The sequence below is a fragment of the Corapipo altera genome, unplaced genomic scaffold, assembly GCF_003945725.1.
Source record: "Corapipo altera isolate COAL_440 unplaced genomic scaffold, ASM394572v1 59, whole genome shotgun sequence".
In the NCBI taxonomy this organism is placed as follows: Eukaryota; Metazoa; Chordata; class Aves; order Passeriformes; family Pipridae; genus Corapipo; species Corapipo altera.
The window spans coordinates 6,956,368-6,982,848 of NW_020884917.1; the positions used below are offsets into that span (position 1 = coordinate 6,956,368).

Below are 26,481 nucleotides of genomic sequence, written 5' to 3' on the forward strand. Positions count from 1 at the left end.
ATGGTTATCTGTGTGGCTATACAGTTAACTGCAGAGATGTATCAGCACTGTATGCTGTCTGTGAGCTATTGATTACGTAGCCTTTACCAAAGGCTTTGCACAGTGGCTGGTAAAACAGGGCATTGGTTTACTTGAGCTCAGCTCTGCTTTTATGTTTTAAAGTAAAACTAATGATCTTTAAAGTTTCAGTCATTACCTGTGAAGAAGTTTCGAAGTGGACTGTGATGAGAAGTGCCCTGTTATTTAGCCATACATTGACAAATATTCCCAACATTTCCTATGTGTAGGTAATACTGGTAAAATAGGTGTACTGCTATAAGCATCAAGTTCACTTTTTCATCTCTGATACTACTGTACATGGGAAATTGTGGCTAAGGCGGGCCTAGAAAACCCAAACAAGGGGTATTGCTCTTAAAAATAAGAAGAAACATGGAAAAAAGTAATGTGGTGCTATTTTCTACTTAACAAGGGCCATAAATAACGTCTCCTTGTCGTCAAATGTTTCATCCAACAAATACCTTTACAAATTGTACTCCAGGTTGTACCCACTTCTGTATTCTGACCACGTTAGAATTATAGAAGTCCCAAATATCTACTTTAAAAGATATTTTGTTTACAATTTACTCTGTGAAAAATTACTTATTTTAACTTGAAGAGATGTAAAGGAGTAAAAGAGCAAACATTCATAGCAGTATAAAGTTTATAGCTTACTGACATTCAAGATGTTGATACATACAAGCAGAAGCCCACTTGAGCTGATTCTAAGAGAAATTTTCATTTCAGAAGGATTAAAAGTAGAAATTTTATTTTGAAGATTAAGCATTCAGAAGTATTCTGTATTCCGACAAATACAGAACTTCACTATACGTTCTTGCAAAAAAACTTGCTGAAAAATACACCACCTAGTTGGCCATTCCAATCCACACTGATTAAAAGATCTTATTCCCAAGAAATCCAAATGTGTTTAAGTTTTCAAATGAAGTTATTTGTAAGTTAATTCTTTCCCCTGAAATCCTCTTATGGTTCATTCTAACACCACCAGAACCATTTTTCCCTTCCTTGGTTAGTGACTTTGATATCATTTTATAAAGTGTTTCTCTTTCAGCCAAGCTTCACATTTTAGCGAAGAAAACATTTGTTAAATCTTGATTAGCTAAAATTTCCCTCTATATTTTAAACAGTTGACCCAGCCTTAGGGTGCTCTTTGTGTTTGAGTAATAACACCACTTTTCTGATCAGTTACACCTTTAATCTTTTCACTCAAAAATATTTTTAATGCATTTGAAAGCATTAAATGACTGATGACAGTACTAGGAAAAAACAATTTGCCTGTCATAGAAATTAAAAAAAAAAATATATACATTTTTATTGGTTTTGTTTATTGTTTCCACACCTGCGATCCAATTACAGTTAAGGTTTACATGCACCAAGTTAGCAACTGAATTTGAAAGTATTGAATTTGCATGTCACAGTTGAAGAGAATATAACTAGAGGAACCCTTTTTTATAGATTCAGTATCATGACTACATGCACACATTTTAAAAGGAAAACCATTAGCAAATCCTGAAATCCAAGAAAAAAAATTCTGTATGCTTTTCAAAAACAAAGTCCAACAAAGCTACTCATCAACATTATAAAAAGATGGTGTTGATAACATAAAGTTATTCATAAATATAGTCTTCAGTTTCCTTTTCATAGAATCATAGAATCAGCTGTGCTGGAAAGGACCTCTGAGATCATCAAGTCCAACCCTCGATCCACGACCATTGTGGTTACTAGACCATGGCACTGATGCCACATTCAGTCTCATCTTAGAAACCTCCAGGGATAGAGAATCCACCACTTCCCCGGGCAGCCCATTCCAATGCCTGATTACCCCCCTTTGTAAAGAACTTCTTCCTAATATCCAACCTAAACCTCCCCTGGCGCAGCTTAAGACCATGCCCTCTTGTCGTACTGCTGGTTGCCTGGGAGAAGAGACTAACCTCCACCAGGCTACAACCTCCTTTCAGGGAGTTGTAGAGAGTGATGAGGTCTCTACAAATCACCACTTACACCTGCCTTCCATTAAAGGAAACAAGGAAATTATAAAATACCTCTTTAATACCACAGCCATCATCAGAAACTGCCTTCAATCAGCATTCATGTGTAAAAAGAGGAAACTAGAGGGTGGGGATTTGGATGTGGTTGGGTGAGGTTTTTTTGTTTTGGGGATTTTTTTTTGTGCGGGTTTTTGTTCAGTTGTTTATTTAAAAAAAAACGTGGGACAAGCTATCCTGATTTATGTCCCCAGGAAGAGTCTATGAAGTGAGGAACTAGCTGCAAAATTGCTTTTAGCAGATGCTTTGGGATAAACCTGGAAATAGACACATCTTTCAGTCAAGCTCAAGGGACTTCAGATTTTCTGAACAAACCCAAGCTATAACCTCTTTCCTAGGAGAGGAAAAATGAGAGAGATTTAAAGGAAGTGATGTTACAGCTTCCAACACCCGTGGGCTGTCCTGTGCTCAAGCCTGCAAGAGTTTGTTGATATTACCAAATCTGTGTATGTTCAGTTTCTTTTCTGACTTGACACATGTCATGCTCGAACTGCCACATCCCTTTAATTCCTGTTACCTGCTGTGGAATGTATTATCCATACGTCTAAATTTAGCTTACATTAAAAAAAATTAATTGGAACCAAGTAGATCTATTTTTTTCAATGCTGAAGAGAATTAGCAGGTGACTCACACTAGGTAGGCCCTATATAATCAGTGTAAACTTAATGTAGTTACACCTGCAGGAGTATAGTATGAAATGAGTCAGTCCTAGTAAAAGAAGGCTGCTAGAGCCTAAAGAAAAAAAACCCTGTAAGACATTTAAAAATAGATACTTTGTAAGCAAAATTGTGGGTAGGACGAAATATTTTACTCAAATAAGATGAAATTAATGAGAAAGTTGAGCCCGCTATTTCAGTATCTGTTCCTCTGGGGATGAATGAATCCTTCTTGTGGCCAGAGGAATGACACAGTACACTGGCCCAAAATAAAATTAGGACAGATTTTTAAAGGTATTTAGCAACAATAAGATGTAGCTAGCTGCAGCTGTATGGGCACTCAACTCCCATTGAAATAAACAGACATGCAAATTTCTCTCTGTGCTTTGATGCCCATCAACTTCTCCAAGGGTATGTATCTGTTCTCAGGGTTATGTTTCTACTTCTACCGTTTAATTCCAGAGCACTCTCAGCCAAACTGCTTTTCCCTATATTTCCCCTTAAGACCCTTTTCAAGTTTGTTAGCTCTTCAAGGTTGTGGCTTTAACTATATAGGGTTTTGCACATCAATTCATGACAGTGAGGCATAACTAGAGCCCAAATAATCCTACTTTTGAGCTCTTGCAAAAAACCTCCACCCTTCCTCTGTATCCAGAAACACAGAGATGAAGAGAATATAACAAAAACACAAAATCTGTGCCTCTCTTTGGTAGTGATGTTCTCAGACCTTGCTCTTCTGAGAAAGCTGAGTTAATTTGACTGAGTAGGTACAGACAGAAGTGAGGGCAGAGAGGTTGGGGTAATTAAGTAACTCAGTCAGCTGCCCTGTTTTTTCCCCATAATCATTAACTGGATGAATTGCTATTTCATTCCTACACAGCCTCTGAAAAATTACCTAAACCACCTAAATTTTTTTTACTCATAATAGTGGCTTGGTTAACATGGTGGCATCCCACATTCATTCCACAGGGTCTGGTATTAATGGCATCTTTTTAGAATATGGAATAAAACTGCAGGTGCTGCAGGAGTAATAGGAAGATCTTTGCCTAGATTCATCTCTGGAAATTTATGCTAAAATCTGAAAGTTAATAAGCCTCTCATGCACTGCTCACACACTACTGCTAGAGATTAAGGGTTATAGCTGCCCTTACTAAGGTCTCTGCAGGCTCCCACCTGCAGTGCAGTGATCACATGGGCCATCAGCTGGTGGATGCCTGGTTGATGACCTGAGGTATCTGTGAATGCAGATTAAATTTTTCAATGAGTTGCTGCTTCCCAACTCAGGAATGGCAAGTGCCACAAGAATGACCTAGCCTGCTGAGATGGTGAAATGACTCAATTTTAAGGTTGAAGCCCAGAATCAGCATTCACAGTGGCTTCATCTAATGTGGGTTTTTGTTGCTTGGCCGCTGCAATGGGGTCAGAGGGCACATGCAGTTGGTCAGAACAGTTTAACAAGCCAGACAGATCTTTTGAAGTCCCCAAAACTCAGTGGTCTGTGCTCTCCCCTTTGTACCACCAGCTGGCAAGACACAAGCCTGGATCTAGCAGGGCACATATTTTCAGCTGGATTTGTGCTTCTTCGTGAAAAAGAGGGCAAAACTTTTTAGGGCACCAAGAGACTTGTGAAAGTCAATCTGCTGCAGTGGTTTGAAAAGATGTTGTCACCAGCTGCCTTGTGTGCAGTGTCCTGCCACAGGTCTGCACCTGGGCATCAGCTGCTTCAATGCAAAGTTTAACCTTTTGGCTCAAACTGCCAACAGTGGTGGCTTTAAGCAAAGATGCCAGGTTTTGTACTGCCGCAACCGCAGCACACTCCCTACTGTCCACTCTGTGGTAGAGCCAAAGAGGAAAAAAACTACCAGGACATTAACTCCTCATCAGAGCTTGCCTGCCACACCCTTACTGTTGTAGCTGACACTGGTAAGCACGATCATAGAAAAGAGAACATTAGTCCTGCCTTAAGACGAACATTTTACAAAAGCTACTTCTTCAGAGGAACCATAGTTGTTAAAGAAAACAGAAGCTAATATTTAAAAATACTTATTCATAGGCTCGAGGTAAAAGAGGGACTTTTCCTCTTCTATATTTAGAAAGTTTTATAATTAGCATATTTAAGATGTGAGGGGAAGCTTAATTATCTGTTAACAAAAGCATCCAATAATGTCTGTCCTGTAGTACTGGAGTCCCACTGCATCCATACCTCATGTAACTAGGGCTATTCATCTCTGGTTCCCTGCAGGGCTCCGATCACCAACTCATTTGGAAGCACAGAGAGAAAATGCCACCTTATGGCAGTGAAAGATCCATCTCCTTAACGTGCACATTCTGTCAGGTCCCTTCCCCTTCTGTTTCCCCTTCCCCTTTCTTCCAGAGCTGAGCTTCTCACATTAAAACTGGTGTTAAGATAACACTGTTAAAAGCCTATTTTGTACTTCAGCTAACCAACAGTGAGATAAGCAATGAAATTTGGTAAAGGAGAAAAAAAGTCTGTCTTACAGGTCAAATCTGGAAGATTCTTTCTTCTCTTTTGTTACCCTTTGGTGAATCTGGTTCTGAATGATATCCCTCCCCTTCTTTTTTCTGTAAGAGTCGATCACATTTCATGTTTACTGCTTTTGACTCCAAATCCTTCCAAGTCATGAGTCCAGAATTCCCAAGATTTTTCCTTGATTGACAGGAGGACTAAGAGCATTTCCCACCTCCCAGGTTCAGGTACCCTCTCTGGCTGTATCACAGTGGCATAGCAGTTTGTACTGCGGGTAAGCATCGTCCCTCTGTGTATCATTCCAAGGGAGAGGCGGGTGGAGGCTTAGATCAAGCTGACTGACAGAATCACTTAAATAAATTGAAAACCTTCTCTCCTAGCAGCTCAATATTCTGAATAATGCATTACCAAATAATCATCAGCACAGGATTAGGGATGCATTTACATTACGTTATCAAAGCCTATATTAATAACCAAGTATAAATCATTTCACAAAAACCCAATCTCACAGCATGGACTAGACCAGCATCTGCCAAAGCACAGGATACCATGGGAGCCCTGACCATAATTCCATAACTCAGAATTATATTGAGATGACCAGACTTCAAAGGGCATAATGGCATCAGCTCCTGATGGGGTTTTTAATTCTTTAATTGAAACAGAATGACCACCTTTCTTGCTTTGCTACTCTTCAGTCAATAATAACAATCATAAAATAATTTTTTTTCTTCCACATGGTTTGTTTGCCAGAATACCGGGCTAAGTTAAAAAAATGCAATATCAGAGACTATTAACAGCAGAGGAGAAGAAATGGTAAGAAGTGGGTGAGGAAAGAAGGTAAGATTTCAGCTGATACTTGAAATTCCATGTAAGGTTTACGTGGAATTTTTAAAATAAAAGGGAAATAATTTTAAATTGGGCCCTGAACTACACAGAGACATCCTGAAATAATGCAAGGATGAGACAGTCACTTTTCTCATTTTAAGATTACAAAAGTCTGTGTGCTCTGAAGTATGCATGGTGTAGGCATACAGAGACAAAAAATGTTCACAACTTGAAAGAGGTACGATTATTTCAGAAGAAATGGAGACAAGAAAGCTGAGAAACACAACAGGTCACAATTAGTAAATAACGTATGTAAATAATTCAAGGTCAGAAAAGATCCTCTGATTTTGCCCAAGGACAATACTATTTTAATAAACCTTAGTTTGTCTGGCTGACTATTGGATTTCACCTGTCTAACTACTGAGTTTTCTAAAGAACGACAAAAAAGAAACAGCTTCATCTCCAAAAATGATTGCAATCATTAGGACATATGAACAATCAAGACATCTCTTGTGCTGCTTCTGCTTTGCCGTGACCTTTTGCCATGATAGGGCTCTTACCTATAGCTTAACAACAGTTTCCTACTTGGTCATTTGATTTCTAATGTGTGTACTAAATACACACATGAAGCATAACTGGAGAGGAAATGTGTTTAAAATCTTCTTACAGAAAGTCTTCGTGACAGCACAGTCAGTGAGGAATTTCTTCTGCAGCACAAGTTCAAAATAGCTGAAATCCCTTCTCTACATACTTAGTGATGAGTGGACAGAGCCTAGAGGTATTATAAATGGGTGTTACGGATATGATCTGAGTGGACTGATGTTAACATTATTATACTATATGCTCTCACGAGAGCTGATGACCTTAAATTGCATGAAAGTCCAAATTCCTTTGTTGTTCACACAGTCAGAGAGCTGGGCACCAATTCTCTAGCAAAGTAGGGATTCAAGAATGAGGAGGGGGAAGGAAGAAGGGGGAAAGGGAGCTGATAAGAAGGGAGTTACTCTTGAGATTTGCTCCTGCAGATAAGGATACAACTGACTTGACCTGTCTGGCACTACAAATTCTACCCATGGCTTGATCTTATCTCCCAAGGTTAGTGTAAAAGCAGCCACCTACTGACCTAGGGCAGAATTATATACAATTATAATATTTTTATTCAAGCAGTAGTGTGAGAGGTGTATTGGTTTGAGGTATTTTATTTTTCACTAACATAAAAATTATCTATGATCAACTGGCATGGTTTTGTTTCGCTTCATTTCAACAAGGGCAATCATGGCTTGATCAAACTTTGATAAACACCACTGGCTATCAGAAGAGGCAAAGCAATTTCAGTGTATCTTTCCATTGCACAGTACATATACCAAATGAGAAGAAAAAGCAACACAGGAAAAGTTTACTTAATTGATCTGTATTGAATACTGTACATATAGGATGGTTTTGAGCAAGACAGTCTGAGGTACAGGGATCTGCAAGGGACAGAGGAAACACTGCATGGACAAAAATGTGCTCCAGCCTTATATCAAACAAAGTTTTCAGTAACGCTAAATCAGAAGGGCAAATTCAAACTCACTACTGAAATGGCTCTGTATTGGACAATAGACTTGACTGGGCTTTTAATGTATTGGCTTCTTAACTACAAAAGGAGTCAGCAAATGTTCTAAAAACTTCTAAAAATTTTATTTCATTAATGCAGATTTTGTATAGAGCCAATTATTGAACTCTTGAGGTTCTTTCTCTACATTTACTCAGTTTTTCATAACTCCTCATGTAAAAGACCAAACAAAACAACCAAAACCATAAAAAACAAAACAAAACAAACAAACAAAAAAATCTGTTATTGCACTTGGTGTTGATTCAACTGAAGAAAAATATGAAGTAAAAAGGAAAACAAGTCTGCTTTGGAAAATCTAACCTTTTGAAAGAATATGATCTACTGCTCATTCTGCTTTTTCACAGTACACAACAAGCAAATTCTCTTGTGCTTCATAAACATCACATCCTCAAGAGAAGTGTGGGCTCATAAAAATCCAGTTACAGGAAAGTACGTTTCAGGAAAACACAGTCCTAGGGTCTGAAAAGAATATAGAGCAGTTCTTAGCATTCATGCTTAAAAAAAGAAGTCAGATCACCATAGTGTACAACCTTCACATATTTACTATTTGAAAAATAGGCATATAATTAGCCTGAGTTTTACTTTCTAGCTGGCCACTACAGATGACTCATGGAACATTTGGCTTTGAAATAAGTAGAAGTGATGACCTGCAAAGAACAGGATGGGTGGTACTTCCACATGCCTATTCTGTAGCCTCTCCCACTGGAAGATGCTGTGGTATTCAGTGCACAATGGTATTGGAGGGGCCAAGAGGGAGAAGAATATCTACCCCCCACTGTTCTGAGCTTCACCTTGTGTTTACACGGCAACATGGACCTCGACAAGTGGGATGTCACTTCCTTGCTAATACAATGTCTCAAATAAAGGAGATACACAATCTTTCCTGTGAGTTCTTTAGCTATATCCTGTTTATTTCCCTAAGAAAAAAGCTGAGAAAATGAGTCAACAAGGAGTGTACAGGGGAAGAGTTTGTCTGGGAATAAGACAAAGCAGAATTTTGCAGAGTACTTATAAGGGCAATATTGATGTATCATGTATATTGGAAGCACGTAATACTGTTTAGCAGGAATGCCATTCCCCCCAGTGGCAAAAAACTGTTAGACCCTGAAAGAAAAATGAATGTACAGATTCACAACTTACTTAAATCACTGCTACTGTGTAAAATTAACATATTCAGATCCTGCAGGAGCCAAACAGACAGCTGTCCAGCTTGTTTCATGCAGGGTGGCTCTGTGATGAGTTACAGTATGCATGACAATGGGGAGGGGGAAATCATTCTTCATACCCTGGGTAAAATACCAAGACAGGAAACATGGACTGGAATTACATCAGGCGAGACGAGCTGTGAGCATGAAGTCACCAAACAAATCTGCAACTTGCTCTAAGCTCTAGTAAATCTATTTGTTGCTATTTGTAAATCTAAATGTTGCTTGTTATTGTTTCCCCCACTTGCTTGTTATTCCTCCCCCACCCCCCGAGCACAACCTATCCCTTCTGTCTGCTAGCAGACAGCTGGTGTGACGCAGAATTTTAAATCTCGTGGTTTTGTGCCAGGCCCTTTACTGGCTCTGGGTTACAAACTGAAACACTTGGATTACTGTTGAACAAGCCTAAACACTGGGAGAAAAAAAAATTACACAGAGATGTAGTGTTCCCTTTCCAAAAGGTTCGCTTCCTTATCCCCACGTCCAAATCTCTCCCTCCTTCAGCATGCTGGTAGGTTTTGAAAATTAGTCAAGCCTTTTAGCAACACTACTTTGTGTAGTGACTTAGGACTGCTATTGTCCTGATAGTGCCTTCTCATAAGCAGACCAATTATTAAATATCACTCTTAGGAAAAGGTGACATTTAAATTTCTCATGAAGAGCCAGTGTTTTTTTCTAGACTGCTTAGAACTCTCTGTTTCTCCAGGAGCAGGGACATTACAGAGGAAAGTAATGTGAGCAATAACAGGCTTCTGGGGTAGCCAGTGAAGGCGTGTTTGTGGAGAAGTGGTTTCACAGAGGATCCTATCCTCAAAATTACTGGTTGCAACAGAATTTTTCATCGTCGGCAGGCTGCCTGCTGCTCTGTCCGCACCAATTCTGTATTACTACATGATTTTCTGTAGAGAGTAAAAAAGATTGCCCATCTTTCCTTCCTCCACTCCCTAGGCATGAATGACATAGGTGTGATGGCACACAGCTGGCTCCACTGGGCATGAGGGCAGAGGGAAGAAGTGAGGAAGAAGGAGAGAGAGAGAAGTGGAAATGTTGCCACCTGCAAGCTTGGAAACTCTGCCCTGTGGTCTCAGCATGGGAATTTCTCACCACACAGGAGGAAACTTTGGGAGAGAGAACTGGGACGGGTGGGTGGGAGGATGGGAACAGATGTTGAGCATACACACAGAAACAAAAGAAGCTGTGCAAGATTTCTATTCCTTAAGGCCCTGCTCCATCCTGACACCACCTGTCTCTCACATATCTTGATGGCACAGCAGCCATGAGGGGAAGGGGTGGAACATGTCTTCAGAATCCTCAGGTATAAAAATGTATTTAGGTAAGTATATCCTGTCCTTTCCATGTACCAGGTGCCATGGTTGAGACAGCGACTCTAGCTCTTTAAGCTTTGGCTGCGGTAAGGGAGGAGTCAAGTTCCCTGCCTCTGGGTCAGAGAAGGAGCAGATCTGCCTCCATACAGTTAATAGGTAATTCAAACTGAAATTTGATATTTCATAGATTGTGATGCTAAGTGGGACCATTATGATAATTTACTCCAAGTTATTCAGCAAATTTGCATAACTCAGGAATTTCATTCTTCTCTATTTGCAAGAAGATATTTTCATTGCAGTGGAGCTAATTAGAAACAGGTCTTCTAGAGATCGCTGAGCATTTATACAAAAGCCTTTCTCTGAAAGGCAGTTTAAAGACACTCTCTGTATGACATGAATTACCTCATCTACACATCCAGTCAAACTGCATGCAAATATGTAGTCTCTTTGCACATGTAACATTAGCGCAATGAGAGAAAGGAAACAGAACCCCCCAGACAGCTTTAATGGAAACAGTAGCAGGAAAAATTTTGACTGGTGGTATGACAAAAATGTGGCCAAGATACCAAAGAAAGATCCCCATACTCTAAAGAAACAAAGCAATGGCCTCCTGAAGATGAGATCCTTACTTGTCTCAATAAAGACACGCTTAGAAGGTGACACAGAAGCAGGGGTCTGTGCAGCAGTTACCACCAGAGGGGTTCCTTGCAGCATCCAGGCTTTCCTTCAACATCTTCACTAGAATTTGAGTGAGGAAAAAAATACCGTGCTACAGAGGGGCAGCATTTTCAAGTGCCTTTAAAGGCCTTGTGGCTGTGATTTTCAGCAGAACTCAAACTCCTAAATGACTTGCACATGTTTTGCTATGAACTATTTTAATCTGGAAAAAAATAAATCTAACAAATGTTTATGTGTAGGGATCTGAAGAACTCACAGGACTATCTCTTTCCCCACCACCACTTTTCTTTTTTTTTTTTTTTTTAAATTTATTTATTTATTTTTAAAATGCTCTCTCTGGTTGTCCTCTCCATACCTTTTATGAGTCAGCACGCTCTCCTGTAGATGATCTCTCAATTCTTCCCTCCCAGTCTCAACCCCCACAGCTTCCTTACTTTCATTTTCAAGCAAATCTGAAAAAAGAGAGTTCTTCCATCTGGCTGTAGCATTCCCTGCTGCATCAATAGGTGTATAGGAGCATATCTAAATTGTATATTCAGACTCTCTGCTTAGCAGACACCAGTAACTGCTTACTGCTAGTGAATTCCAGAAAATCAGCTGTTCCACCAAGAGGCAAGGGAGGAAGTGTGATCTGAGCATCATTTACATCAACTATCTGAACTGCTCAGCCTTGCAAGGAGGTTAATGCTCTACTTCTGCTCCTTGGCCCTGCCTGCTACAGCTGTAGCTCAAGGGCAATATAGAGTCTTAGCTGTTAAAATTGCACAGATCTTGTGTTGTGATAATCTTGATGTTGAAATGAGATTTGCATCAAGCCAAGATTCATGCTGCAGATGGATGCTGTGCAACTTTCTGTCTCTCTCTATTAGTGTAAGAATTCACTCCTAAAGTGACAACACAGTAATAGCCATTCAGAGAGTCACATTAATAACAACTCCACAGCTTGACAGATACAGAAATAAAGCATAGAACTTATGATACATGTCTATATGCATCTTAATAACTAAACTGCCTCCTACATCTCTCTTGACAAGAAAGATCATGACAATCTTCTCCCGTTGTATGCCTATGCTCACATGAACTTCTCCATTCACACATCACCAAGTGATAGGCATGGAAGTTCTCTCAAAGAAGGCAAGCCAGACTGCTGAGACATGATTTGCAATCCTTGGCAGAGACACAGCCTTTCACACCTCGCATTAATAGCCATACAGATCTCCAAGAACTCTGCAAGCACCTTCCTGGCCAGCAAAACTCAAAAGTCCCCAACATGGACCTTACCAACTGTTTAGAGGAATCTGATTTTACTGAAATCAACCAACTGAGTTTATTACAAAGAGTTTGAGCTGCACTCTTGATCTATTGTTAAATTTTAGTTGTGGTTTCTTTATATTTACAATTAACTTCAAAATTATTCTACTTTTCAAATATCCAAGATAGTTCCTGAAAAATTTTGGCAGAGGCCTGGGTCTGCTCGAGAAAGGACTACTGCTTAGCTACAATTCAAATTTAAGTACAACATTGGGCTCCTGACTGTTGGAGAAAATTTTTGCACCATCATGGGACTAAACTTTTATCAAGACATCAATAACTTAGAAAACCTAGAAAACAACAACAACAAAAAAAACCAAAGAAACAAACAAAACCCAAAGAAAACCACCAAAATCAACAAACCAAAGAAACAAACAAACAAACAAAAACCCCACACAAGCAAAAAAAAAAAGATGCTCTGAAGGCCAGGAACTGCATTTTAATTTTACCCCTGCAAATGCACTGGTATCAATATCATTCTTTCCAGTATAGCACAGTTCAGAAGATCAAAAACAACCTTATGAATCCAAACAAGCCCTTCTAGAAAACCTCTGCTTTATCCAAATTCCATGTGTTTTGAGAGCAAGTTGCACCTGTAGAGGTATGTTTCACAGTTGCTATGCTGTTTTAATGTGTCAACCCTAATACTTGAACCGCACACTTCCCTCACCTACCAGTCAGGAACAGAGTCAGACCTTTTCTAGTATTTTGAAGAGGCTGAAGTGATTTTTTAATGGAACAAGACAAGACTGGAACTGGAAATTTCATATGAATTGCATGAGGAAAAAGAAACACACTAAATAAAAATCCTTTCAAGGGCTGAGTTGGATTTAATTTAGTATCTGAATCCACCAAAAGCTGGCAGATTAGGAGATGAGCTCTCCCCACAGCCTTTAAAACACTCATGCAGAGGATTTTTCAGTGATGTCTTCCACTGGGTTTTATTTCTTTCTGTATAGACTCCTATCCCACTGAGACAGTTTTAAAAAAGAATTCCAGAAAGAGGCTGTTAATTTCACTTGAGGTTTCATAAATTCATCTTCCCCAAAATAACTTTTTTCATATCTTGCAGGATTTTAAGCTTTATAGCAGTGATATTTGAAAACCACTGAATTCAATATTACAATGACACATTGTGGTGGTCTTTTTATGACTGCTGAAATAAGCTTTTTGGGCTGTGGGCATTTTATTTGTACTATCCCCAGAAGAATAAAAGCTTTTTTATGATTATGGAAAAAACCAGTTTATATTACTTCTTAGTCAACATTTTACTATTAAACATTAAGTCTTCTCTCTTTTCATACCTATAGTACCCATCTATTGATTTAACATTCAAATGAAAGTCACTCTGGGGAACAAAGTAACAGAAGGACTGTGGCAAAATGCAGTTTACTAAAGTATTATAATTCCAAACACCATATTTTTTTATTAACTTATTCTGAAGGTGCTGTTCTGATATTATTTGAATATATTCTCTCTTCTGTCCTTTTGTCAGGCATGAGATTAGCAGCTGGTAACACTTCTGTTCCCATTGCTCCTTCAAAGACTATACTGCAGTATAAAACAAGCTCTTACAAGTTAGCCTCCTGGTAAAATTGAGCCCTTCTTCACACTACATAAAAAACAATATTATGGATCAACCAGTTCCTGACAAACCTTAAAGCTAATCGAGACATTCATATCCACAGCTCATCCAAATTAGGAACCTCTAGGTCACACCGCTGCCTCTAGCACATACCCAGTCCCTACTTGGTGACTAATGAGATCTTCTTAATCCTTCTAGGAACTGTGACAACCACAGAAAAAGTGCCTACAAAGAACCTGACATGGTTCTTTGACATATAATCCCTGTATATGCCCATTAGGAAAGCCAAATGAGAAAAAGGGTGGCAGCAGCTGTATTTAAATATGGTTGAAGGTAGCTTAGTTCTGCTTTCAGGGCAAACAGGGCTTCGGTTTAAACCCAGACACTCAGAAGCTTCAGGAGGACTGAAACCAAGAACAAAGACAGCCTGAGTGCATCTCTCGCCTCTGGAAACAAATTAGCATATTCGTATTTTCCACTTGAAAACAGACTAATTTACACTTTTTCTAACAAAGTAGTGCTTTCTGATGGGCTTTTTTAATCTCTACTATCTGCTGCTAGCTAAAATATTAGGGGACAAAGCCCATTTTATAGACTGTGCTTCTGGAATTGAAGAGAGTTCTGTTTTCCTGTTTATGATGGCCACATGAATAAAAATTAAGCAGATTAGAATACTGTCACTGGCAGAACCACCTGTTTCCTATGTGACATTTTTCAACTAAAGAATCCTAAAAATATTGTAAAGCACATAAGACAAGGAAACAGGTAGCAGTAGCACTCTGACACTTGCCAGATCATCTTCAGTCACCAAAGCTCCATGTTTTCCCACTGAAATCAATTGCTGCTTCATCATTTACTTCAAGAATAGACCTTACATAAGAAAAAAATCTTACATAAGATCCATCATTGGGACCTCTTCACTTTGGATGGTGATTTGCAGAGGAAGTGGAATATATGCCCTAAATGCTGAAGTATTGTTCCAGATCTTCAGCAAAACCATGAAGTTTTCTAATATTGCTTTAAATGTGTTTGTCTTTGCCGATCAAATTTCTTAGGGAATTCAATGTCAAGTATCACATTTATGTCACAGTTCAGAGATTGCTGCTGTTTGTAATCACAGAATGGTTTGTATCAAAAGGAACCTTAGAGATCATCTAGTCCAACTTCCCTGCCATGGGCCAGGTTACTCAAAGCCCTGTCCAGCCCAGCCTTGAACACTTCCAGGGACAGCGTATCCACAGCTGCTCTAGGCAACTTGTTCCACTGCTTCACAACCCTCATAGTGAAGAATTTGTTCCTTGTATCTAATCTAAACCTTATCTCTTTCAGTTTAAAGCCATTACCACTTGTCCCATCATTACATGCGCCAGCTTTCCTGTAGACTCCTCTCAGGTACTGTAAGGGGGCTATAATGTCTCCATGGACCCTTCTCTTTTTCAGGCTGAACAACCCCAACTCTCTCAGCTTGTCTTCATAAGAGATGTGCTCCATCCTTCTGTTCATCTTCATGGCCCCTTCTGGTGCTCCAGCAAGTCTACACCCATCCAATATTGGGGGACCTAGAGCTGGACATAGTATTTCAGGTGGGGTCTCACAATGGGCTCTCCTGTTTAGGACATTGATTGATAGAGTCCTTTGGGAGTCAGCCCTGAGGGGTAAAGGAGTCCAGGAAAGCTGGATGTGCTTTAAAAAGGAATTGTTAAATATTCAGGCTGTTCCCATGTGTAGAAAGACAAGCTGTCAAGGAAAAAGACCACCCTGGTTAAATACAGAACTTAGGCCGGAACTTGGGGAAAAAACAAGAGAATCTACCACCTCTGGAAAAAGGGACTATAACAATGTTGTGAGGTCATGTAGGAAGATAGAAGGGTCAAAGCCCAATTAGAACTTGATTTGGCTGCTACAGTTAAAGACAACAAAAAAAGTTTCTATAAATACACTGGAAGCAAAAGGAGGGTTAATCATTTGTTGAATGCAGAGGCTAGTATAGTGACGGGGAAAGGCAAAGGTACTTAATGCCTTCTTTTCCTCAAGTCTTATCAAGACCAGTTGTCCTCAGAATACCCAGCTTCCTGAGCTGGAAGTTTGTGACAAAAGGAGATTGTTAGTGACCTGTTCTGCCAATTAGACACTCATAAGTCTATTGGCCCTGACGGGATCCACCCTAGAGTAATGAGGGCACTGGCGAAAGAATTTGCCAAACCACTTTCAGTCACCTACCAGCAGTCCTGGTGTCCTGGATTCAGCTAGGATAGAGTTAATTTCATCTCAGTAGCTGTTACAGCGCTCTGTTTTGAATTCCGAATGAGAATGGTGTTGATAACACACTTATGTTTTTTGGTGTTTTGCTAAGGCATGTTTATCTTAAGTCAAAGACTTTTTTTTTTGGCTTGTCTCATGCTTTGCCAGTGAGGAGGTATGCAAAGGAAACTGGGAGGGAGCATAGCAGGGACAAGTGACCCGAAATAACGAAAGGGATATTTGGGGATACCATATGACATCATGTTCAGTATATAAAGTGAGGGGAAGAAGAAGAGGGATGTTTGGAGCGATGGCATTTGTCTTCCCAAGTAAACATTACGTGATGGGGCCCTAATCTCCTGGAGATGGCTGAACACCTGCCTGCCCATGGGAAGAAGTGAATTAATTCCTTGTTTTGCTTTGATTCTGTGTGTGGCTTTTGCTTTCCCCATTAAACTATCTTTATCTAAGTGTGCGAGTTTTCTAGCTTTTACCCTTCCAATTTTCTCCCTGATCTCACTGCATGGTGCTTGATTGCTCGCTGTGGTTAAACCAAGACACCTGGTTTTACTGCAGAAGTTCCAGTTGACTGGAAATTAGTAAATGTAACATCCACCTACAAGAAGGGCTGGAAGGGTGATATGGGGAACTACAGGCCTGTCAGCGTAACCTCAGTTTTGGGCAAGGTTATGGAAGAGCTCATCCTGAGCACTACTTGTGAGACACCAAATCTCACTAGATTATGGGTCAAATCAACCAACCTGTGTTGGGGGAGGGGCCAAGTCAGAATCCTCATGGTCAGGCCTGCAGCCTCACTGAAGCCATGTGGCAGAGCTGCCAATCAAACAGACCTGCCTCATAACCCACCCACATCACACCCCCCAGGAGCCTCTGATTGGTTACACCACCCCTCAATCTGGCCTGGAAGGCACTGACTGGTCAGTGAACTGGACGTCCTGCCTGGAGGGCCAGACCACATAAATAGAGGGGAAGAGGGCCTTCTCTTTCTCTTCTCTGGCTGTCACCATGTGAAGGATTCTTGGCAGTAACTATTCTTCTCTTATTCTAATCTCTTTATGCCTTCTCTCCTCTCTCTCTTTACTCCTGTTCCTTCTTTTAATCTCTCCTTTCTTTCTTAATTTCTTTTGGCTAACTGAAAACTGATTTTACTAAGTTTTGTGAGGGTTGTGGTGTGCTGGGTGCTTTAGTGAAATGCATCTGCCTTGGCTGTATGTTACTCCTGTCAAACTTTTGCCAAAATGCATATTTTCTCACTACATTAAAAGAAATATCTTCAGAAAAAGTGTGTGGTTTTTTCCTCTTTATGCAATCTCAAGGTGTTAAAGAACCAAAGACTCTTCAAGAGTTTTGTGGGAACTCTTAAAGTCTTGAATATAAAAGTAATACTCCCAGTTAAGCTTTAGGGACTGGGGTGTTAACATGGTAAATGCAGGACAATCAGGAGATCAAGCCCAGCCAACATGGATTTATGAAAGGCAGGCCCTGCTTGGCCAACCTGATCTCGTTCTGCAACAAAGTGACCTGCTTAGTCTACATCCACAGCCTTTCCTTCCTTTACTATCTAGACTTCAGTAAAGCATTTGAACTGAATCCCACAGCATCTTCCTGGGAAAACTGGCTTCTTGTGGCTTGGATAGGTGGATTCTTTCATGAGTAAAAAACTGGCTAGATGGCTGGCCCAGAGAGCTGTGGTGAATGGAGCTAAATCCAGTTGGCGGCTGGTCACCAGTGGTGTCCCCTAGGACTCAGTACTGAAGCAGGTCCTGTTTAACATCTTTGTTGATGATCTGGACATGGGGATTGAGTGTACCCTCAGGAAATTTGCAGATGACACTAAATGGGGTGGGAGTGCTGATCTGTTTGAGGGTAGGAAGGTTCTACAGAGAGACCTGGACAGACTCAATCAGTGGACTAAGGACAACTGTGTGAGGTTCAACAAGGCAAAGTCCTGGGTCCTGCACTTGGGTTGCAGCAATGCCATGCAGCGCTACAGGCGGGGGGTGGAGTGGCACAAGAGCTGTTCAGCAGAGAGGGATCTGGGCGTGCTGGTTGACAGCCAACTCAATATGAGCCAGCAGTGTGCCCAGGTGGCCAAGAAGGTCAGTGGCATCCTGGCCTGTATCAAGAATAGTGTAACCACTAGGACTAGAGAAGTAATCATCCCCCTGTACTTAGCACTGGTGAGGCTGCACCTGAAGTCACTTGGTCTGTTCAACCTGAAGAAGAGGAGACTGAGAGAAGACCTCATCACAGTCTGCAACTTCCTAGTGAGGGGAAAAGGAGGGGCAAACACTGATCTCTTCTCTGTGGTGACCAGTGACAGGACCAAGGACCTGAAGTTGTATCAGGGGAGGTTTAGGATGGATATTAGAAAAAGGTTCTTCACCCAGAGGGTGGCTGGGCACTGGAACAAGCTCCCCAGGGAAGTGGTCACAGCACCAAGCCTGACAGAGTTCAAGAAGCATTTCGATGATACCCCAAGGCACATGGTGTCATTCTTGGGGATGGTTCTCTGCAAGGCTAAGGGTTGGGCTCGATGATCTTTGTGGTCCCTTCCAACTCAGCATATTCTGTGATTCCATGATTCTACATTCAGTTCTTGGCTTCTCACACTGAAGTGATGGAGCATGTCCAGTGAAGGGCAACAAGGCTCATGAAGGGTCTAAAATATGTGCCTTATGAGGAACAGCTGAAGGAGCTGGGTTTATCTAGTCTTTAGAAGAGGAGGCTCAGGAGGACCTCACTGCTCTCTACAACTACCTGAAAACAGGTGGTAGTGAGGTGGGAACTAGTCTCTTCTACCATGCCTGGAATGAGAGGACTAGAGGAAATGGCCATAAGCTGAGATGGGAAATTCAGATTAGGTATTAGAAAACGTTTTTTCAGTTAGGGTGGTCAGGCATTGGAATAGGTTGCCCAGGGATGTGGTGGAATTACCATCCCTGAAGGTGTTTAAAAGGTGTTTGGAGCTGCCACCAGGTGATATGGTTTAGTGATTTAGGGGTTACAGTAGTAGTGCTGGGTTGACAGTCGGACTTCATGATATTAAAGGTCTCTTCCAACCTTGGTGATTCTATGAGAGTAGCATGAGGAACGACTACACTGAGAATGAAGAGATTTATTATGTATTTAGCAATTCAACATTATAAGCCCAGCTACTGGGAAGAAGGATAAAGTCCATTTTCCTCCTCTCCTCGTGCAATGCTTAAAGCACTGCAGAGGCACCAGCAGATGCCAGTGATGCCAGTACTACTGTAATAGCTAGAAACAAAGGTTTTATTTTTCTGCATAAAAGGAACCAAAATCAAACCAAAAAATATCTCCAAGCTGCTGTAAACTAGCACATCCCTACTGAAACTCACAAAGCTCTTTGGATATATTACCTCTGCATTCTTCAATGTCCTCAGACACAACATCTAATCCTAGTGTTGAAAAGGGCTTCAATGCTTTCTCTGTTCTTGAGAAATCAGGAAGCAATTGAAGCCACTTAGTGAAGTTTTAAGAGTTGTAGCTAGCAGATGGGAGTTCAAGTCCCACAGCTAGGGTTCCAAGTGCTAAAAGAAGAACACCACAACAAAACCACCACTGCCCTTACCTCCCTAGAGAAACCGTCAGCTTGAAAAGCAACCAAGCAATCTTGAAACCACGTGTTTTGAAATAGTGTCTCCAAGCTCTGCTGCCAACAGTGGACTGTCATGGCTCTCACCTAATCTTAACTGATAAGTTTTGCAGAGCAGAAGGTCTCAATTTTAGCAAAATTATTAGCAATCACTGGAGACTGGAAGGTGGACTCATATGTAAGTCTCTAGCAGCCAAAAGAAAAAGCCCTATTAGATATCCTTAAAGGGACTGAAGCTGTTGCAGTTTGATTCATTTATGATGCTGTTAAAACTCTGAAGCAGGTTTGTTCCTAGGAGGCCTCTTCTGCAAGGAAATCCTCTAGTAGTACCTTTGCCCAACAACGGCTTATTCAGAAAGCTTTCCTCAAAGCTTACTAATAATAAATCACTAAAAGATTCTTTTTGTAAGCTGTGACTAAACTTAAATTGATATCTAATAGGTCATATGTAAAAGGCAACATTTATTTCATAAATCTCTGGTTAGAGACACCCAAAGATTTTGCCACAGCTGACTTACCCAATGAGGCAACTTACCACACCCCCTTAAACCTGAGAAAACACTATAGGTCCACTGACTTGTTTCTCATATAAATTACTGCACAGAATCATTACACCATTAATACATATATGTCAAGTAAAAACATTTCAGTACATTACAGTCAGTACAGTACATTCAATACATTAGTATTTTAGCTCATTCTTAAACAGTTAAAGCAAAAGGAACTTCTATATGGCGTAACAACCACTGCCTCACACTGCTGTGCTTACAAATCAACCAGGCTTTCCTGACTAAGAAACCACATCTTGGAAAGATAGAAAGAGAAAAGGAGAAGCAAACTCTCCACTCCAGAGACAAATTCAGTATCTTGTCTGGTTTTCAGAGCAACATATGATTCATGTTGCAACAGACACCTTGCTTCAGCCTCACAAAAAATCTGTCCTTCCCTGCTGTCCAATACCTCCCTATACCTTGAAAGTATACATTCCATGCCCAAACCTCCAGAGGCCAGCCATCCTGCAGGACAGAACAGGCTCCCCAGGTAAGCGGTCACAGCACCAAACCTGATAGAGTTCAAGAGGAACATACTCTCAGGCACATGGTGTGACTCTTAGGGATGGTCCTGTGCAGGGCCTGAGTTGGACTCAATGATCCTTGTGGGTGCCTTCCAAACTCAGCATATTCTGTGATTCCGTGACAGAACAGTACCAGGCTCGTGGCAAAAAAAGCCCCCACTAGACTTGCTTAAACAGAAAATACACTACATTAGGGGCATCTGAAAAGAGCCTCAACTTAACCACCCCTTTGCAGCAGCCTTTGGGTTTCCATTCCCTTCAAACCAAGCAGGCTGAGATGGAGTGAAAATTAAAAGAGCCCCATTCCTGGTCCTCTAGAAAAGCCAAATATTGAAAGAGGTGATGGATATTGTTTTGTCCATGAAGTCATTGTGAGTAACACACCAGCTGGGGCATGGGGGGTGAGAAGGTACCAGAGTTGTCACAGATGAAGTCCTACCAAGGAGGTGTCTAACACCATGCCTAGCACCTCAGACTATTTAAATCATCACAACCCTTCCCATTTAAGGAGAGGTATCACAATGAAATTACTGGGTATCTGGATATCTGTATGCTGCAGACTACAACTCCTCAGGCATCTTCAGCCAGCATCATGCCCTCTCTCACTACCTCTGTAAGAGTGCTCTGGTAGCACTGCTGTGCCTTGTAACTAATTTCTGTGTGATATGGCTGTCAGTGTACTAGTGGCAGAGGAGAAAGGTGTCTTCTCAAGCAGTATTTGACCTCTCCAGGCTGAAGCATTTTATTTAAGATTTAATTAAGAGGGTTGTGCACGTGATCGTTCTTCTTACACATAAAAGCATGCATAAAGACAGACAAGAAAAAAACACAAAACATGATGCCAAACCTCAGTTTGCAAACAGTTGTGTGTGTGTGTATACATGAACTAAAAGCCTCCATAAAATAACTGGGAATGCAAAATCTACAGAACACATTTCAGTTTCCATCTTGGGATCAAGAATTCTGCAGAAAAAAAATCTTTCTCCTCTTTAGGCAAAGAAATCTTGACACAAAGAAGAAGAGACATGTTTGTTACACTCACACTGACAAAGAGGGCTATACTGAAAAACAGCCTGAGATTTAGCTATTACGCATCTAAAATAAGTCCTCAAGTTTTTCTAACTTTTCAAAAGGTAGAAGAGATCAGAGCTTGTACTAACTGCAAGAGAGATCCCAAACAACAATGCTGCTGAACAATTACCTAAGAACTCCAGGTGGAATCCAAATCAGCATGCTCCTTAACTCCATATTAGACAGAAGTTCAAGAAATCCTAATACTACAGCATGGCACGGATTAAAAAAATTAAAGGCTTGTTTTGTGTAGCTCTTCTATTTGGAAGGCTTACAAAACAGCTGTTATCTGCTTTGATTAAGTTCCTTCACACAATAGGCTTCCTGGAGTGATGCCTTGAAAGAAATACATATTCATGCATATCTCATAGATTGCTTGGAGTCCCTCACAAGTTTTGGATATGCTTTGCAATATATTCTGTCGTTTCTCACATAAAATAGCACTCAAAGAGCAACTCAGATTTAACTTGGACCTATTTGTTTTCAGTTATTAGCCTACTCTTCCTTCATTTTGTTGCTTCTGCTGTTTCCAAGCCTCCTTGTTTCCTTCTCCCCAGCCTTTCCCTTGAGGGCTAAAATTTTAATAACTCAAGCATGTAAGGCTGAAGAAAAGTAAACAAACACAAACAGTTCTGAACTTAGAAAGGTATGTAGCTTAACACAGTAATGCTCCTCTTTTCCTTGGCCAAAAACTGATGGACAAATAAATGGTTTGCTGCCAGTAAAGGATCTTATTGCTGGTAGATAGTATTTTACATACCGAGAATCTGAAAAAGACACCAGATATTGCTTCTAAATAAGCTAGCAGACTCTACAACTTTTTCTGCTCTGCAGTGCCAAGTTCTCTAAGCACAGGTACTTTTTTTTTACTCAGGAGGCAATGTCCGGTTATTTCATGGCAAGTCAGGCTAAATGTACAATCCAATCAGTGGAAGATGAATTTCCTACCATTACAAATGCTATTCCAGTTGTATTCCAGTTGTGCCTTCTCTGCCTATTTTGTTCTTATTAATCATGTCAGTGTCAAAAATTGTGTACATTTATGGTGGGGGGAAAGTCTTCTCTATGTTGCATCAAAACCAGAATTCAATTAAGTACCATTCAGGCTACAACAAAACTTTTCTAGTATAACACCCAAAGTAACTACCATCTCAGTAACTGCCTATATCTTAAAATGCTACATTAATGACATTTCTACATTCCCACTTGAAAATGTTTGTTCAATTTAAGAAGCAGTTCAATTTAAAGAAGTAAATTGACATTTTGCTAAGATTAAGTCACTGTATTTATGGAGAACAGGTGTGGAAACTCCTGGGAGATTCTGAACGTACAAGCAAGCAAGAAAAAATAAAGTACTACAATAATTTTTACAGTTGGAGGAAATTGGAAGAGACAACAAAAAAAGTACTACTTACAAGCCTCGGAGACGAAGCCAGATTTTCTCTATTTGCTCTGGCTGCAGATATTTCAGAGAGTTGCTCTCAAATTCTTCGATTTCCTTAGTCGGTGATTCCATAGCTGCAGGTTACCTCTTTTGTTAAAGCTCTGAGAGGGCGGCTGCTGCCACTACGCATGCACAGGCTCCACCTTCAGCACTGCCCAGGAGCAGCTAACGTTTCTGGCAGATACTTTCCCTCCCTCCCTGCAAGTGGGGCTGCGGGGGCAAGCTGCGAGCGCTCAGGTGTACGCGGGGGGCAGCTGTGCCAACATGCAACCATTCTCGGGCTGACCGAGAGAATCAAAGGCTCATCTCCAGATTGCAATCCCAAAAAAAATCACAGGGATTTTTTTTCCCTTGTTTTTTGTTTTGTTTTTTTATTGCAATAAGCCAAGGATACAATCCATAATACCAGTTGAGGGATCCGTATCAAGGGAGGAGGGGAAGAAAATCCCTTGCTGACAAGTGAGCTGTCTGTAGGGGCAGCTATGGGGAGTCGGGCAGCTGCCGGAGTAACCGGGACTGCGGCGCTGCCGTACCAGGCTGCCTGCCGCCGTGATAGTGACAGCACACAGCCCCTCCGCTCTAGTCTCCGTCAGGTCAGCCTCGCCCTCCCCGCCCTAGCATTATTTCTTTTCCATTTACCAGCAGCGCTGCCGACAGGCTTAAAACCTGACAACTGAGGAAACAGTTGTCTGTCAACATAGCCCAAGAACTGCTTTCCTCTCTGTCTCCCTCTTTGCCTCCTTCTCTCCTGTACTCTGATTAAAAACCCAAGCAAGCCAAAGCATTAAATAAAAAAAAAGTAAATTACAGAAAGTGAGCAACCCACTTCTGGTAAACAGCCATCTACTTCGTTGCAGTCAGTCTGCTTTGCTGAGTGACACACAGCAGGGGCTGTAAGGCTTCAACTGAGGCAAAATCCAGTTTTAAAAGTGAACAAATCAGTAAAGTGCCATTGCTTAAAGCCCCACGGAATACGGCAGCGGAAGTTAGTACACTGAAGAGAGAACAAGCCCAACACATTAGTCACAGATGTATCAGTGTCTTTCAGTAATGGGTTCATACAGTGGAGGTTAAAATAGGATGCCTGCCTCTGGGTCCCCTGGAGCACCCTAGTACATCAGGGACCAAGGTATGGGACGTGCCTCTCTACAACTGCAGTGTTCACGCTCTGGGCAGCAGGAAGAAGAGGAATTTACTTCATTGCACCAACCCAATCAATCACCTCTCAAACTCTGCTAAGATCCCTGCGTGCCTCTCTTTAGTTAAGGTTATTAATGTGGTGCTCTCAGCCAAAGCCAGCAGAGCAGAGGGAAAATAACTGTCAAAATGTCTTTACACATTTCATTACATTTTGCAAAAGTTATCATCTGAGACACAGAGCCGGCAGCAAAGGAATTAGCACCTCAGGCAGTCACCTCTTCCTTGCCATGACATTTAATCATATACCTGCAACACCCTAGGGTCCAGGGCAAGTCTCTGAAGTACTTGATGTTGCTTTTCAGAAAACTGGTTGTATATGACTGTTTTCCTTCTCATTGCTAAGTGCTAAATTGTATCAGTCATCACTCCAAGCAGTTTAAATCCTTTCCCAGGAGTAGTTCTTAAGTGCTGCTGCAATTGTTAACAGTTTTCCCCCTGCAGTCATAAAATGGTAAAACCCCAGGGGGTGGTGACCCTTGAAGTTTTGAGGTTTTACCCAATGAGTGCTTCTGCAAAATATAAACATATCACAAGCAGAATGGAAGAGAAGGTTAGTTGTTGTTGGAAGAGGTAGCCATGTTGCGAAAGCCACGAGGAGAAGCAGCAGGAGCCCCCTGAAGGGGGCTCTGGCCCCCCCAGCCCCCGACTGGGGGCTGCAGGGACTTGGAACAGTGTAAGACTGGACTAAGTATCTGTAGCTGAGCCAGGAGATGTTTCTTCACTGTGAGCCGCAGCAAGAGATACTGAGAAGTGGTAGCAGAACTGCACTGACCGAAGAAACGGTGGCAGAGAGCCAGGAGATATAAGACCAAGCAGCAACAACAGGCAGGCAGCAACACAGAGAGAACTCCTGGAAGGAGAGAGAGAAAGAGAATGAGAGTCAGCAGCAGAGAGAGAGAACTGAGTTCTACAGAGAAAGTTTGGGTAAGAACTGAAACTAAAACCCCAAACTCTTTGGAGACCCCTCCTAGAAAAGGAGGAGGAGATGGACTCTTACTTAAAAGAGCCTTAGAGTGCTACAGCACTGCAGAAAGGGATGAAAAGCTCAGAGACAGAATGCGGAGAGGGTGACCTTGCCCCCCTCCACACACACACACACACTGCTTGAGACAGAGCACAGAGCTCTGCAAAGGGGAACTTGAATCTTCTGAAGATAAGGACCGTCACGAAGACCCCTGCGCTTCGTGATATGACGTGGTGATAGTGCCCTTGTCCTGGGAAACGCAGCCCATGGAAGAGAAGACCCTCACTTTAGACGATGGGCCGAGGGGCTTGGATACCCCTCGTGTGTACTGGCAGAGATCCAGCCACAGCTGCTGCATGAGAAGAAGAGCGAGACAGAGAGACCTGCTGCCCTAGAGACATTGCTGCTCTGAGAGTGGAAAAGATCTTTTCCTTCTTCCCTCCTGGACTTTTATTTGGAGGGGAGAAGAGATTTGATCCATTGTAAATACTTACGTCATGGTAGAAATACTTAAGATTGTATATAATGTACTGTAGTACTTATTTGTATAGTCATTGTAATATATTCCCTTTCCCCCATTTTGAGTCTCATGTGGTTGTCTGGAAAACTGTCTCACACTGGGTTGAGATGTAGGAGGGGGCTTGGACTAGGGAATTAGATTTTGGAGCTCTCAAACCATGACACCATCTTCAGCTCTCTGCAGTTGAGTGAGATTCTCAAATATAACCAGCAACTAGCTGAGTCAAGCTGGTACACATTCAGAGAGAAGAGGTAAGTTTTGAGGGGTAAAAGCATGAATAATTCCTTAGATGGTCCTGTTTCCCCTGTGCATTACAAAGGACAAGCCAGTACATTTGCTTCAGGAATGTCTTTTGAATGATACAAAGACCTGCACAAGCAGTCATAGCAAGCCATTTTCTGACAAGAGTGAAGACGCATAGGCATTCTGTCCGCTTGCATTCCTCCTGTAGTGATGACTGAACGCAACGCTATTCTTCACTGCTAGTACTACTTTCCATTACACTGATGCCCACTGCTAAATGTGGTGCACACATCAGT

General features: G+C 41.3%; 1 protein-coding gene across 10 annotated transcripts in view; it reads right to left on the reverse strand.

The window, feature by feature from the left end:
* The window catches only part of PDE1C (phosphodiesterase 1C), a 196,611-nt gene extending 173,255 nt beyond the window's left edge, over positions 1-23,356 (reverse strand). For all 10 annotated transcript variants that reach the window (XM_027655952.1, XM_027655951.1, XM_027655958.1 and 7 more), the window contains exon 1: positions 23,230-23,356. In XM_027655952.1, coding sequence (XP_027511753.1) covers positions 23,230-23,330 — 101 coding nt within the window. In that variant the 5' untranslated portion in view covers positions 23,331-23,356. The remainder of the gene's footprint in view (positions 1-23,229) is intronic.
* Between the last annotated feature and the right edge of the window lie 3,125 nt (positions 23,357-26,481).